This window comes from Lacerta agilis, chromosome 8 (assembly GCF_009819535.1).
Source record: "Lacerta agilis isolate rLacAgi1 chromosome 8, rLacAgi1.pri, whole genome shotgun sequence".
Taxonomy (NCBI): Eukaryota; Metazoa; Chordata; class Lepidosauria; order Squamata; family Lacertidae; genus Lacerta; species Lacerta agilis.
The window spans coordinates 69,091,309-69,107,520 of NC_046319.1; the positions used below are offsets into that span (position 1 = coordinate 69,091,309).

At 42.6% G+C, this 16,212-nt stretch overlaps 1 protein-coding gene across 1 annotated transcript in view; it reads right to left on the reverse strand.

The window, feature by feature from the left end:
* LOC117051589 (sulfotransferase 2B1-like) overlaps positions 1-15,409 on the reverse strand; it is a 48,906-nt gene extending 33,497 nt beyond the window's left edge. Inside the window, exons 1-4 of the mRNA XM_033158132.1 lie at positions 15,306-15,409; positions 13,558-13,703; positions 7,490-7,698; positions 7,019-7,145 (exon numbers count right to left, since the gene is read on the reverse strand). Of these exons, the coding sequence (XP_033014023.1) occupies positions 7,019-7,145; positions 7,490-7,698; positions 13,558-13,687 (466 nt within the window). The 5' untranslated portion in view covers positions 13,688-13,703; positions 15,306-15,409. The remainder of the gene's footprint in view (positions 1-7,018; positions 7,146-7,489; positions 7,699-13,557; positions 13,704-15,305) is intronic.
* Positions 15,410-16,212: the final 803 nt, after the last annotated feature.

The window sequence follows — 16,212 nt, forward strand, 5'->3', positions numbered from 1 at the left end:
ACTTCACCAGAAGTCCAGATATTCAACTTGTTTGCTGTCCACCTTTCTTTATTTTTAAATTTCTTATAATTTATTTGTTTATTGCACCTTGACTAATCTTTACCCATTTATTGAGAACTAACCTGACTTTTCCGCTTGATACCTGGTTTAAAAAGGTTTTATACATTGGAATATCTGAAAAATTGAACTCACTCATCTTTCATGGGTTTCCAGGGATTAAGCAAAGGTTTAGGACTATGCAGCTACATGATGGTTGTTCATGACTTATGTTAAAAGCAAACTTATGGCTGCCAGGTTTAGTGGATACTTTAAGTCTAAATCCAAAGTCTATTTACCTAATTGCAACACTGACCTGACTGGGGGTAAGTGAGGTTCACTATATCATCATCCAACAGTTGAAAGTCATTTTCCAAATAGCTGAGTGTTTCCACTGAGTAAAACTGTTGAGGAAAAATGATCCCCTTGTATTTGAAATGAGCCATTGATGACAGTGAAAAACTGAATATGAGAGAGAGAGAGAGAGAGAGAGAGAGAGAGAGAGAGAGAGAGAGAGTTTATGTCACATCCTTAGGTACTTTCAAGTGGCTACTGTTCTAGAGCCAAGCTCTGGGGATAGCTGGGGGTAGGGGAAGGGGAGAGTTCAGGAAGTAGTGATGGGCCATCAGTAGATGCTTGTGGTACCACCAGGTGTGGTGGGGGGAAATCCAAGGAATTCACTTCTGAGTACATGTCATATCTGTCAGGGCTGGGTCAGATGCTGGTCAGCACAAAGAGGAAGAGTCCCTTGTCAGTGAAATCAATTCCCAAACCAAAAGGGAAGGGGGAAGAAAACCCTTATGCAAAGCTTGAAACATCTGAAACTGATGACCAGATTGCATGGAATCTGTTTGGGAAGAAGAGAAGTGAAATGAAGTGGGTCTCTCAGCAGAGGCATTGCTCTCCCTTCTCTCTCGCAGCTGCAAACAGGTGGAGGACTGCCAATAGCAGACAGTTCATGGAGGAGAGGAGCAGGGGGAGCAGGTCTCTCAGAAGAGCCGGTGGGTAGACCTGTTGTCCTGTCTTTCTTCATCTGCTACATTTACAGAATATCTGTAAATATATGTTCCAATCTGGAAAAGGAAAGAGGGAATCTGGAAAAGGGAGAAGGAAACTGGGGAAGAATTCATCAAGGGGAGAAAAAGGATGTTGAGAAAACATGAAAGAACGTAAGCAAACCTTGAATACAAGAAGGAAACAGGAGCAGTCTTTATTATCCAACAGGTAGTGGAGCATCCTGTGGGTCTGTTAAAGATACTTACAGTGAGAGGAAACCTTGCAAAGAGTCTGCAGTAATATCAGGAAGCAGAAGGAATGAGGGAAACTTCAGCAGATATATTTTTCTGTCAGCAGAAGATCAACGACTCAGCATAGCTTGCCCTTCCTACATGAACTTTGGATGAAACCACTCCCTACCAGAGAGGGGAGTTTCTGTTCCAGACCATGCATGCCTTTTAAAGACACAGGCCATGCTCAATACATTGAATCTGGAGCTTGCTTTCTTTCCTGGCTCACAGGGCAAGACTTGAACATTCAGTGAGGGGGGTGGTGTTCTGAATACAAGAAGGAAACAGGAGCAGTCTTTATAATTCAGCAGCTACTGGAGCATTCTGTAGGTCAGGGAAAGATACGGTACTTACTGTGTGAGGAAACCTTGCAATGAGTCTGCGGTTATATAAGGAAGCAGGAGGAGTCGGGAACTTCAGCAGGTATATTTGTAGTACAACGACCCAGCATAGCATGCACCTCCTACATAGATAAGATGAAGGTGCCAATGAACCTTGGATGAAACCACTGCCAACCAGAGAGGGGTGTTTCTGTTCCAGACCAGGCATGCCTCTGAAAGACACAGGCCATGCTCAATACAGTTAAGTCTGGAGCTTTCTTCCTTTCCTGGCTCACATAGCAAGACTTAAACACTGAGTCAGAGGGGATTGTGTGCTCACACACAAACACACACACCTCCCCAATTCAGAGATAGGGAGGAGATTCCATCTTGCTGGGAGAGGCCCTTGCAAAGGAGCATCTAGCTGCCCTCCAGACCAAATCTGATGCTCACCAGCTGTTGTGCAAAGATTAAACTCTGCTTAGATCTGCTTTCCCAGCACTTTCCCTGCAGAGGCTTGCGGGTTGGTGAAAGGGGTCCCTGCCAGTGGTGCAAAAATCATGTACCAGACTATGGAGTGGGTGGCATATATGTGTCTGGTGACATGAAGCCACCGTTTCTGTCAGTTCATATGTGACAAAAGGTTACCATCCTTCTCACACTACAGGCAATGCTCTTTCCAAGGGCATAAGGGACCCTAGATACAGCTCTGATTCCCTGTGTGGAACATTCTAGTAATGCAGACCACTCAGGCTACCCTCCCAATGCCACGTCCTGTAACAGGCCTGGATCACTCTGAAATCAACATGACTCACTCTAAGCAAAGATCCCTGCCCCGCCATCACTGGAATAGGCCTGAATCAGCCTGCAATTCAACTTGTGAAGAACTTTCCACCATTGGAGGCTTCTTCTCTTCTTTTTCTTCTAGTCTTTGCTCTTCCCACTTTTCTTCATGCAGCATGCCAGCTGAAAATAGCTTTTGCCCCAGTCTGTACCATGACCACTGTTGTTCATGCACTGGTACCCTTGAGGCTAGATTACTGTAATGTGCTCTTTGTGGGGCTGTCTGTGGGTCTGGTTTGGAAACTCCAGCTGTTGCAGAATGCTGCTGCCATATTGCTAAAGGGAGCGTCTGGTCGAGAACATGTGACACCACTGTTAAAACAGCTGCACTGGCTGCTCATCTGCTACTGAGTCAGGTTCAAGGTTCTTGCATTGATTTACAAAACCCTGAACAACCTGGTCCAGAATACGTCAGGGATCACCTGAACCCTTATAATCCACCAAGATCACTGAGATCATCTGCAGGAGCATCTTCAGTTGTCTCCCAAGTTGGTGTGTCTTATTTGACAACCAGAAACCAAGCTTTCAGTGTCATTGCCCTTGCCCTGTGAAACACCCTGACAAGAGATTCAGTGGGAGACATCTGTGCCAACTTTTAAACGCCTGCTTGAAGAATCTCTGTTGAGCCACGCCAGTGCAGGCCATTAAGAGTACATCTCCCAATATGATCTTTTGCTGTTTGTTTTTAATTTGTTTTTGTTTTTTTAACTTGTTCTTAGCTTTATGTGATATTACTGTTTGGTTTTATGATACAGTGGTATAAGAATATTTTTATGAATGAACAAAGAAATGTTCATTTACCCAATCTCTAACCTGTTTTATAAATTTATTCAGTTTACCCTGCTCTTTAGCATTCAAAGAGGAACTTTTATAAGAGCAGTTCATGCATTTAAGAAAAGAACACAGTGCCAGGCATGTTTTCATGGACTGAGAAAATCATCTCGGGAAGCTTAGGTGAGCATCCTTTCTTGAGCAGTGTGTGTTGGGAAAACTTCCTGGGGTGCCCCTGCAGCCCCCGAACCCCGAGCGTTCTCCGGTATGCGCAGCTCAGGAAAAGCCATTCCCCTTCTTCTCCACTGTGCTTCAGTGACATATACCAACTGGTAAGGTAAAGGTAAAGAGACCCCTGACCATTAGGTCCAGTCGTGTCCGACTCTAGGGTTGTGGCGCTCATCTTGCTTTACTGGCCGAAGGAGCCGGTGTACAGCTTCCGGGTCATGTGGCCAGCATGACAAACCCGCTTCTGGCAAACCAGAGCAGCGCACAGAAACGCCGTTTGCCTTCCCTGCAGAGTGGTACCTATTTATCTACTTGCACTCTGACATGCTTTCGAACTGCTAGGTGGGCAGGCGCAGGGACTGAGCAATGAGAGCTCACCCCGTTGCGGGGATTTGAACCGCCGGCCTTCTGATCAGAAAGCCCTAGGCTCTGTGGTTTAACCCACAGCGCCACACCGTGTCCCTATACCCAAGTGTTATATGCACACTAATCTGCTGGTGTAACACAGCAAGAAGAATGAGACATTGTAGAACTAATCTCCGTATTTATTTACACACTACATACAGACTAAGGATTCATTGTGTCCTTTCTCTCCAGCTCTGAGAGAACAGACAATACAAAAGCAAAAGCATAATTACAGTGTTACAGTACACACTCTACCAGACAGGCATGTGAATTACACCAATCACACCTGCAGCATTGGAGGCATGAAATACTAACGGTGTGAAGAGTCCTTTTTGGCTGACGGAGTCAAAGGCCTTCATCAGGTCTATGAAGGCGATGTAAAAGGGGTGTCTCAGCCTCAGCTGACACAGTGAGACCTCTGAGCACTAAAGCCACATTGTGATTCGGTAAAAAAAATAAAAAAACAGGAACTGGACAATTCCTGATCAGATATCTGTTTATTCAGCATTAAATACCCAATTGATCTGACACATAAGAATGTCAGGGTAAAGAACAGCAGAAGCAATAATCTGGGGTTCTTCAGTCCCATGGGAAGGTCATATTCACACCACGCATGTTCTCCCGATAAGCATCTTCAAAGCGTTCACTCTGTGCCACTGTCAGGAGGTTCTTCCAGTCTCCTGAGATCCCTGGAATAACAGAAAGCAAGTGAGAATACCAAAGATGTTCACCTGAAATTACTTCAGCTCAAATTAGAACTTTTCTTCCTCATGCTCAGGCTTGCGGCAGCTCCCTCAGGTGGCTGACATTAGAGGGAAAGCACATGCCCCCTGACTGTTTGCCATGAGCCCCTCCCCAGCCATTCCCACCCTCCGGACTTGGCATTCCGGCAGCACTAATGCATGCATGTTGGTGACTTGGCCCAGCTGGGGGTCTCATCCAGCCACCTTTTCCAACTGCATCACAGAGAGCTCCATAAGAAAGGCCACTGACTGAGTAGGCAGGCTCGTACGCCCATGAACTGTGTGCCTGTTGTTCTGCCTCCAATGTAGCGCTGCAGCATTTATTTAAAGCGGAAGCCACATGCCATCCAAAAAGAGCCCTTAGTAAGAAGTGCTGAGCTGTAGAGCTACAATGTCTGTCCCTTAAAAGCCTGTTGCCCTCAAGTGAAATGGAGGACACTGTTCATTCACTGTTTAGATGCAGCAGCAAATCCCGTCAGCATCTATATGTGGAATGAAGAACTGTAGCCTTCTCCAGCACATCTCCTGCACCAGCTATATGTCTCATCCAGCCATGTTTTCTTATTGCACCACAGAGAGCTCCATGAACTGTGTGTCTGTTGCTCTGTCTGCTGAATTTCTGCTTGCTTTCCAAATAGATGTGAAAGGCACAGAACCTGACAAATCTAGCATAATCTCTGAGGAAACTACTGTGTCTTCGTGGCCTTTTTCAGGGAGTCCCCAGAATTATCCAGGTCTCAAAATTGTGCAGATACAGCCTTGTTCTCCAGACTGCCTCTTTCAGAATGATTTCTTGTTTTGATCTGGACATCCATGAAATAGATAGACTTAGATGGGGTGTTGCACAGAGAGGAAGATATACAATCCTGCAAACTGTACCCACCTTCTGGACCTGCAAACTCTTTTCACAGTCAGCTCTGACTCTACGCTCTATTGACTGGTTGTTGATAGACTTTTTCTGTGAGGCATCAAACATCCACAGAAAAAGAAGAGGTTCTTCACCCCTGGCATGCAGCATTATGGCCTTATTCCTTGGCACTCCAGTGTTATTACCTTTTCTCATGAACATTGCTTTTGTGTTGTCAAAAATGTTCTCTGGTGTTAAGGAAAAGTTGGACATCTTGTTGTCCTTCATCTTGTGGAAGGAGGCGTTTTCCACCACAGACTCAATTTGTTGGCTGTTCAGCTCCTTGCCAAGAAAATGACAGATCTTCTGCACGCTGCCTCGAAAGTCCTGCAGAAAGCAAAAGCAAATGGCTGTGAATCCACCCATGATGTAGACTAGAGAGCTTGCCCTTGATCAAGAGGCACACAAATGTGCATTGGGAAAGATGAATATTTTGGGGATGTGGAATTTGCTGTTATCACCGTGCAGAAACCACTGTGTCTCCAGCTGCCCCTCAGCCAGCAAAGCACCCAGGGGTCACCTGAGTCATCAGGAGACATTGCTTTCGAGGCAGAAAAGCATATTACTGGCACTTCTGCTACCATGCAGAAGAAAGGAAATGTACTCTGCACATGATATGCAGTGTATGTAGAGGTAGCAACAATTTTTGCACATGCTCAGAATCCCTTTCTAGCCAATATTACCAGAATATTTTTTGAAAGGCAGCTTCATGTGTGAATAATGTTAAAATTGTGGCAGCAGATCAACACAGTTAAAATTGGACCTTTACCTGCAGTAGTTCTTCATAGGTGTTGAAGAAGATGTTGGCTCTCTCCTTCATCTCCACCCAACCTTTCACATGGTCAAACCAGGAACCATAACTCACTGGAAGAGCAAAGAGGAAGCAATTGTGAAATATAAGGAGTTATTGTGGGGAAGTAGACAATGCTGTTGTAGACGTAAACACCATTCAGGAACCTAGAAAATAACTGCATTATCCCTTAAAAACAAAATCAGTAACATGAGACTTCAACGCTACCCTGTGTCCAATGCCACCTAGTGACTGCTCTGTGTAATGACATTTTTCACATACAAGAGAAGTAAAGGTTTGAATACCGGTAAGTCGACAATCTTATGCTTTAATGGACTTTCTCCATTAAGGTTTCTTTTTTTCTGCCACCAGTGAGAATGTCTGCTATCATCGATTTTGATCTATTCTCTTGTTGGTGCCAATCTCACCCAGCTGTTAAGGGCTTACCTTAAGTTTCACCCTATTCTCGTTTTAGTGCCAATCTTGCCCACCTGAAAGGATATTTATTGATTTTCTTTCAAAGCAAATGAAAAATGTAGGACTTTCTGCCCTTCTCCATGTATCCAACTGGGAAATATAATTCTCTGATAGGACTGTGGAGTTAGCTAAAAATAAATACTTTATGTTGGTGGACATCACTGGTTGTGGGTCACAGCAAACAAAAGTGGCTGGTTTGCCTCCAACCATACTTTCCCCACTCAGGAATCTCTCCATGAATTCTTCCACAGTTCCAGGGTCCTTCAATTCTTTAAAGCCTTTGATGAAGTGGTAGCTTGAAACCATCGCATCTCTGGGGTTACGCAGAGTATAGACTACCTGTAACAGAGGAAGAGCTATATTGAGAGAGAGCCCAGGCAGCCCAACACTAACATTATGCAGAGTATGGCAGCAAACTGAAGGCATGATACATAAAGCCTGACATTAGAACAGAGGAAGCCTCCAGGGAGGACCTGGGCTGAACATGCATGTGGACCAGTTCAAGTTCTCCCACAAATAGGAAACTGCTAAGGAGATTCCCAATATTCCTCCCCATTCTCTAGTACAAAATATGGCATCCTCCTGTAATCAGGCTGTGTCAAGTGTTCCAGAATCCCCACATCTGTGTGTCAGAAAGACAGGAGCCAAAGACAGGTTTGATGTGTCCATCATTCTTCTCTTACCTTGGCCTTGGAGTGGAGGAAGGACTTGGGGAAAAGCTGGAATGGCAGGTGAGTATTCAGGATCCTGGGGGAAGGATTTTTCAAGGCAACCTGCAAATGATCACCCAACTCAATCCAGGGTGCCCTTTCCCACAGTGGTGTACTCTGAACCCATGAGGGGTCCCCATGGCTCAAGATTAAGCCCAAGATCTCTGCCATCCAATGGGTACCTAGGAGGAAATCCCTCACTCAGTCCATTGTGCATTAATACTTGGTCCTTGCAAAAGCAATTAGAGGAACATAAGAATTTGAATGGATCTTCATCCTCTGCTAGCTATTCAGCATCCTATGGGGCAAGAATCCCAGAATTCTGGGAAGGTATACTATGGTGAAATTGACAAAACATGGACATCGATTGGCTGACATACAAGGAAATATTAGGAGAAGAAAATAACCCATTTAAAATAAAAAATTCAAAGAACTCAGGCAGGCAGTTGTGAACTTCCATCAATATGACCAAATAAATGAAATTTTAAAATCAGACACACAAAGATGGATTTGACACAAAGATATTGCATTTAGAAAGAAAACTATTATTAAATAATAAAAATATATTATCAAAAACATAGATTATTACTTTTTTAAAATATTTTTTTCAAAACAGCATACAAAAATATTCAAAACATAATAAAAATACAAAAGCCTTAAAAAGAAAAAAACATAAAAAGATTCTTTTTTCTCCTCTAACTTTCTTTAACAGTGTTAGCTGACTTCCCTCGGTCCTTCCCCTCTGATTTTCACTGTTAAATCATCCTTAATAATTTGGTTTATCATCATACTTAACATATTAATAATAATTACCAATTTAGCTATTATTAACCTATATTATTACTTCACAATAAAAAAATTCTATACTAAAATTAAACTTCATGCTGCAAGCCTATAACTCCTCCTCTACAATCCATAATTCTATATATTGCAATATTTTTTCAAATAAGCTTTGAATTTCTTCCAATATTCTTCCACCTCATCTTCTGTCTGGTTGCGCAGTCTCCCCGTCAGTTCAGCAAGTTCCATAAAGTCCATCATCTTCATTTGCCATGCATCTATGGTTGGTATCTCATGTGTCTTCCGGATTTTGGTAACAAGTAACAAGTAGTCTAGCAGTATAGTAGTCTAGCTGTATATTGTCTCCCTGCTTATTTAACTTAAATGCAGAATTCATCATGCAAAAGGCTGGACTGGATGAATCCCAAACTGGAATTAAGATCGCCGGAAGAAATATCAACAACCTCAGATATGCTGATGACACAACCTTGGTGGCAGAAAGTGAGGAGGAATTAAAGAACCTTTTAATGAGGGTGAAAGAGGAGAGCGCAAAATATGGTCTGAAGCTCAACATAAAAAAAAAAAGATCATGGCCACTGGTCCCATCACCTCTTGGCAAATAGAAGTGGAAGAAATGAAGGCAGTGAGAGATTTTACTTTCTTGGGGTCCATGATCACTGCAGATGGTGACAGCAGTCATGAAATTAAAAGACGCCTGCTTCTTGGGAGGAAAGCAAGGACAAACCTAGACAGCATCTTAAAAAGCAGAGACATCACCTTGCCGACAAAGGTCCGTATAGTTAAAGCTATGGTTTTCCCCGTAGTAATGTATGGAAGTGAGAGCTGGACCATAAAGAAGACTGATTGCCGAAGAATTGGTGCTTTTGAATTATGGTGCTGGAGGAGACGCTTGAGAGTCCCATGGACTGCAAAAAGATCAAACTTATCCATCCTTAAGGAAATCAGCCCTGAGTGCTCACTGGAAGGGCAGTTCCTGAAGCTGAGGCTCCAGGACTTTGGCAACCTCATGAGAAGAGAAGACTCCCTGGAAAAGACCCTGATGTTGGGAAAGATGGAGGGCACAAGGAGAAGGGGACGACAGAGGGTGAGATGGTTGGACAGTGTTCTTGAAGCGACTGGCATGAGTTTGGCCAAACTGCGGGAGGCAGTGGAAGATAGGGGTGCCTGGCGTGCTCTGGTTCATGGGGTCACGAAGAGTCGGACATGACTGAACGACTGAACCACAGTCTAACAGCTTTGTGGCATACAAAAAGACTGTAATGTCTTTTGGGGGGATTTCTCCTCCAAGAATTCCCAGTAAAAAGGCTTCTGGTTTTTTAACAAATGTGTTTTTCATCACCTTTTTCATTTTGTTATAAATCTTTTCCCAAAAGTCTTTTACTTTGGGGCAGGTCCACCACATGTGGAAAAAGGTACCTACCTTCTCTTTACATTTCCAACATTTATAGTGCATCTTGGCTAATTAACAGGTGTTAAGTACCACCTATACATCATTTTCTTCATGTTTTCTTTCAGAGCAGTACACGCAGTAAAATTCATACCTTTTTTCCACAATCTCTCCCAGTCATTCAGCATTATATTGTGACCCACATCCTTTGCCCAATCAATCATAACAGATTTCACTTGTTCATCTTTTGTATGCCATTCCAGTAATAAAATATACATTTTAGAAAGATTCTTTGTCTTAGTCTCTAGCAATTCCGATTCCAATCTGGATTTTTCAGATTGAAAACCTGTATTTCTACAGTCATACTTAAACATTTCATTTATTTGGTGATATTGTAACCAATCATTTATCTTTAAGTTGTTCATATGACTTCAATTTAAATTTATCTTCACTCTCTAACAACAGATCGCTATATTTTAACCACTTGGTTTCTGTGTTCAATTTTTTATGGGCTTTAGCCTCCGATGGTGAAATCCAAAAACATTGTCATGACCTTCCAAGTCCAACAGGTTAGCATTTTCCAATGTACACCATTCCTTCAACCAACAAAGAACAGCACCTTCAAAGTATAACTTTAAATCTGGCAGGGCAAATCCGCCTCTTTCTTTGGTGTCTGTTAATAACTTAAACTTAATTCTGCCCTTCTTCCCCTGCCAGATAAATTTAGATAGCCTCTTTTGCCACTCTCTGAAACATTTCATGTTGTCCACTATTGGTATCACTTGGAATAAAAACAGTGACTTCCTGTGAAGCGCCATTCCGTTCAGTCGGGAGCTCTCTCAGTTCTGAGGGGGTTCCGGTGTTTTTGGGTTAGGAGTTATTGCAACCGCGCTGCGGGCTCTGTAAAAATCTCGGGAGGAGAGTCCTGAGGGCTTGGGATCCAGCTGGTACAAGAAGCGACGCCCTTGCTCTTGAGTAGACCTAGTAAGGTCTGTTCAAGCGAGTGGGGCTCCGTCACAGTATTGAGGATCTACCCACTTCCCCGACTACACAAAGCAGCAGCTGCTGGCAGTTTTATGAGCGTTTTGCATTTCCTCAATTTGAATTAAAAAGAAGGACTATGTGTTGAGCGTAATTCGTTTTAAAATCTATTGAAATTTGGCTTACGGGAGAGATCAAAAGAGGAAGTCCGTCTCTCTCTGACAGCAGCAAGATCAAAGTAACAACTAAAAGCTGCAGCCGCGAAAGACTTGCTTTTAAGTGGATCGCTGATTTTGTAAACCGTAGAAAACCCTGTTTGGGGGTAAGACTGAGTACTTGATTTATTTCTTCTTGTGGATTATAATTTAAAAGGAGAAATACCGCTAACCCTCTGGGTTAAGGAGTTCGGGTCAGGCTGTGAATGGCGGCCATTAGGCTGGATTGTAATGCGTATGAGGAAAGTTACTGAGACCCCACCATTGCCTGTTTCAAACCTCATGGTGTCCTTGAAGCCGAAAATGGAAGACAAAACACTGACAGTTTCCCAACAGAGGCTCTTAACAGAGTGTGAATTGCTTCAACAGAGAGTTAATGATACATTTTCCCGGTTTGGAACTGTTTTTGCTAATTGTTTTATGAACTTATTGGATGGAAAGGCTGCAGAACTGGAGGAATTTGCAGAAGACGAGGTGGTTTACAAGGATTCGCAATTAGGAAAACAAGAAGGGCTCTTTAAGGGTGAGAGGCTGGGAGCCCAGGGACTGGACAGAATAGACAGCTCTTGGAATGAGAGACCAAGAGCTCAAGGACAGCAACAATGGAAAATGCAACATGTAACAGAGAATGAAGAAGAGATATTTTACGGCTATGTCAGAGCAGCTACCTACCAAGAAGAAAGATACAACCTGGAAAAGAAGATACAACTAAGAATGTCAAGCTTAAAACTGGGCATAATGGAGAAAGCAAAAGAGGACGAAGGAGCTGGGAAGAGTGGACTGGGGGTGGGGAGATCTGGATGGGAAGGGGAAAGGGAAGGGTTAGGATGGTTAGGAAAGGTATGGGGTAAAGGAAGATTATTTAAAGGGGATATAAAAATGGCTGACCACGGAACTCCGAAACCAGAGGGGGAAAACAGTGTATGAGAACTGGAAGAAACATTTAATTATTTGATAGGATGTGGTTAATTAATATTTGAAATTGGAATCAGAAGAGATTTAGGCTACAGTAATCAGAAGTTAAGTTAAGAGAAGATATAAGAAGTTGGAATTGTGTAATGTTTATTTTATTAGGAATAAGATTGTAGGTATATGATGATTATGATTTGTGAGATTAAGATTAATTGTGAGAAGGAGTATTTTACAATGTTATAAAGTTACTAAAGAAATGAACGCAGAAGAGAGGATGCGAGGAAGTCCCAAAATAATGATTATAAAGAGGATAAGGATAGATAAGTGTGTGTGTTTTTTGTATTTTTGTATTGTTTTGTAGTTTTTTGTAGTGTATGTATTTTGTGTATTTTTATTGTTAAAATCCAATAAATTCCTATTTTAAAAAAAGGAATAAAAACAGCATTTTAGGAAGCACATTCATTTTCACAGCAGAAACTCGGCCTGACAAAGATAACTTCAAATTGGACCAAGTGTCTAAATCTCTCTTAATTTCATTCCATACTTTTCATAATTATCTTTAAACAGATTTAATTTTTAGCAGTCATATTTACACCTAGATACTTCACCTTTTTGAAAAAATAAAAACCTGTAATTTCCTCCAATTTCTCCATTTCTTCTGTAGTTAGATTTTTATTCAACATTTTAGTTTGTTTGTTTTTTGTTCAATTTAAAACCAGAGAGTTGCCCAAAATCTTGCAACAACTCAAGTGCTTTACAAGCAATAGTTTCAGGGTCCTGCAGAGTCAACACTAAATCATCTGCAAAGGCTTTTAATTTATATTGCTTCGAACCTACTGCAATACCTTTAAATTCTTTGTGTTTCTTAACATTTCTAGAAATACCTCCAGGACTGAAATAGAGAGGAGGGGAGGACACCCTTGCCTTGTCACTTTGTCAATTCTAAGCTCTTCTGACACCACATTATTTACAATAATTTTTGCTTTCTGCTCAGAATATATTGCATTAATACCATTTATAAAACTTTGTCCAACCCCCATATTAAGCAAATTCATCTTCATGAAACTCCAAGATACGTTATCGAAGGCCTTCTCAGCATCAATAAACATCAAAATAGCTTTATAGTCCTTTTTAGCCTCTAACGTTTCCAAAATGTGAATAACATTACGAACCTTCTTTCATATGTCTCCCAGGCAGGAATCCTGCCTGGTCTTTATTTATAATATCACTCAAAGCTTTCTTCAGCCTTCTAGCCAAAATATTTGCAAAAAAATTATAATCCACATTCAATAATGAGATTGGGCAATAATTCTTCACCTGAGCTCTATCTGTATCAGGCTTGGGGATCAGAGTAATGTAGGCATCTTTCCAGGTCTCGGGTGCCTGGCCCCCCTTCAAATCTTATTGCAAACTTCCTTCAGCGGATGTATCAGCCATTCTTTCAGAGTCTTACCATATTTAGCTGAAAGTCCATCAGGCCCTGGGGCTTTGCCAATTTCCATCTTGTTAATAGCCGATTCCACTTCATCTCTTGATATCACGTCATTGAGTAGGTTCTTTTTTTTCTATTGGGATTTTGTGCAAACTATTTAAATTCAAAAATTTTGGATTTTGTCATTGTCCTCCTTTTCTCTCTTGTACAGCTGTTTATAATATTTTTTGGGGGGAAATCCTAATCTCTGCATGTTTTAGTGGACACTGGGTCCACTAAAACCAAAGTCTATTTACCTAATTACAATACTGACCTGACTTGGGGTAAGTGACGTTCACTATATCATCATCCAACAGTTGGAAGTCGTTTTCCACATAGCTGAGTGTTTCCTCTGAGAAAAACTCTGTAGAGAATGGGATCCCCTTGTATTTGAAATAAGCCATTGATGACACTGAAAAACTGAAGATGAGAGAGAGAGAGAGAGAGAGAGAGAGAGAGAGAGTTTATGTCACATCCTTCGGTACATTCAGGTGGCTACTTTTATAGAGCCAAGTTCTGGGGATAGCTGGGGGGCAGGGGAAGGGGAGAGTTCAGGAGGTGGTGATGACCCAACAGTAGATGCTCAAGTGCTACCACCAGGTGTGGTGGGAAAAATCCAAGGAACTCACTTCTGAGTACATGTCATATCTATCAGGGCTGGGTTAGATACTGGTCAGGAAGAAGAAGAAGAAGAAGAAGAAGAAGAAGAAGAAGAAGAAGAAGAAGAAGAAGAAGAAGAAGAAGAAGAAGAAGAAGAAGAAGAAGACTTTGGATTTGATATCCTGCTTTTCACTACCCGAAGGAGTCTCAAAGTGGCTAACATTCTCCTTTCCCTTCCTCCCCCACAACAAACACTCTATGAGGTGTGTAGGGCAGAGTCCATTGTCAGTGAAATCAATGCTTTATTCAAGGAAATGGCAAACAACTCAGCAATACGTCCTGGTCAGTCCTTCCCCTAGAGAGCTGTTGTCGGGACTGAATGTCCCTTTATTCCATACTTTCTAAGGCTCCTCCTCTCCCGGATGTTACCCAAGCAGTCTCCAACTGTCTCTCCGTATTTTTTGTCTCTTCATGCCCTCCTCATGATCTTGCATGTTCTTTGAGACCGGGATACAGGAGGAGCTTCTTGCAGCCGGAGAGGGCCATTCATGTGATTCTTCAGTTGCTCCTTGACCACCACCCCCCCGACCCTTCTCTGCTTCAGCAGAGAATAAGAAGAGTTCAGGAGGAATTGCTAGGCTATTAATAGGTGTCTGGGTGGTGCCACCAGGTATCGTGGAAAAAAATCCAATGAACTCAGTTTTGAGTACCCATATCAGGCTTTCTAATCTCAGTAAGATCTTGGACAAAAAAATCGTCACACAATAAACTCCAATCACCTTCACTTCCATGAGGAATAAGCCCCATTCACCAACTCTAGATCACTGCCACTATGCAACAACTCGAGGAAAATCAGTTTACGCAAGAAGGGAGTGCTACACCACAGCCACACCCGCCTAAAAAAAACACCCCTCCATATACACACATGCATAACTGCTGCTGGGGCTACTCACACACAGTTTACCCAAAGGGCAAAATAGGCTTTCCTCTTCCCTGCTTCTGCCAATAGGAGGTCAGGTGAGGCGAACATTTGCTCATATATGGAACCCTTGATACTCATTTGTTGATTTAAAGTATTGCACTTGTTCAAAAACTGAAAACATTTCCAGAACAGCTTTACGTAACAGCAGTAAACCAAGAGCAAAGCAAACAGTCCCCACTCACAACCTTAAAATGTTGAAAAACAATCCAAAAGGGAGGGGGGAAGAAAACCCTTATGCAAAGCTTGAAACATCTGAAACTGATGACCTGATTTCATGGAATCTGTTTGGGAACAGGAGAAGTGAAGTTAATTTAAAACCCATGCATGTTCCAATCTGGAAAAGGAAAGAGGGAATCTGGAAAAGGGAGAAGGCAACTGGGGAAGAATTCATCAAGGGGAGGAGAAGGAGGTTGAGATCATATGAAAGAATGTAAGGAAACCTTGAATACAGGAAGGAAACAGGAGCAGTCTTTATAATTCAGCAGCTACTGGAGCATTCTGTGGGTCAGGGAAAGATACTTACTGTGTGAGGAAACCTTGCAATGAGTCTGCGGTTATATAAGGAAGCAGGAGGAGTCGGGAACTTCAGCAGGTATATTTGGAGTACAACGACCCAGCATAGCATGCACCTCCTACATAGATAAGATGAAGGTGCCAGTGAACTTTGGATGGGATGAAACCACTGCCAACCAGAGAGGGGTGTTTCTATTCCAGACCAGGCATGCCTCTGAAAGACACAGGCCATGCTCAATACATTTGAGTCTGGAACTTTCTTCTTTTCCTGGCTCACAGAACAAGACTTAAACATTGAGTTGGGGGAAATGCGTGTTCTTCTCTCTCCCCCAACCCACCTCCCCAATTCAAAGATGGGAAGGAGGTTCAATCTTGCTGGGAGAGGCACTTGCAAAGGAGCATCTAGCTGCCCTCCAGACCAAATCTGATGCTCACCAGCTGTTGTGCAAACATTAAACTCAGCTTAGATCTGCTTCCCCAGCACTGTCCCTGCAGAGGCTTATGGGTTGGTGGTGACATGAAGATACTGTTTCTGACAGTTCATATGTGAAAGAAGCTTACCGTCCTTCTCACACTGCAGGCAATTGGGGGGGGTGCATGATAATGCTCTTTCCAAGGGCACAAGGGACCCTAGTTACAGCTCTGATTCCCACGTGGAACATTCTAGTAAAGCAGACAACTCAGCTACCCACCCAACGCCACATCCTGTAACAGGCCTGGATCAGTCTGAAATCAACCTGACTCAGCCTAAGCAAAGATCCCTTTCCCCACTGTCACTGGAATTGGCCTGAATCCACCACTGGTGGTGACATGAAGATACTGTTTCTGTCATTT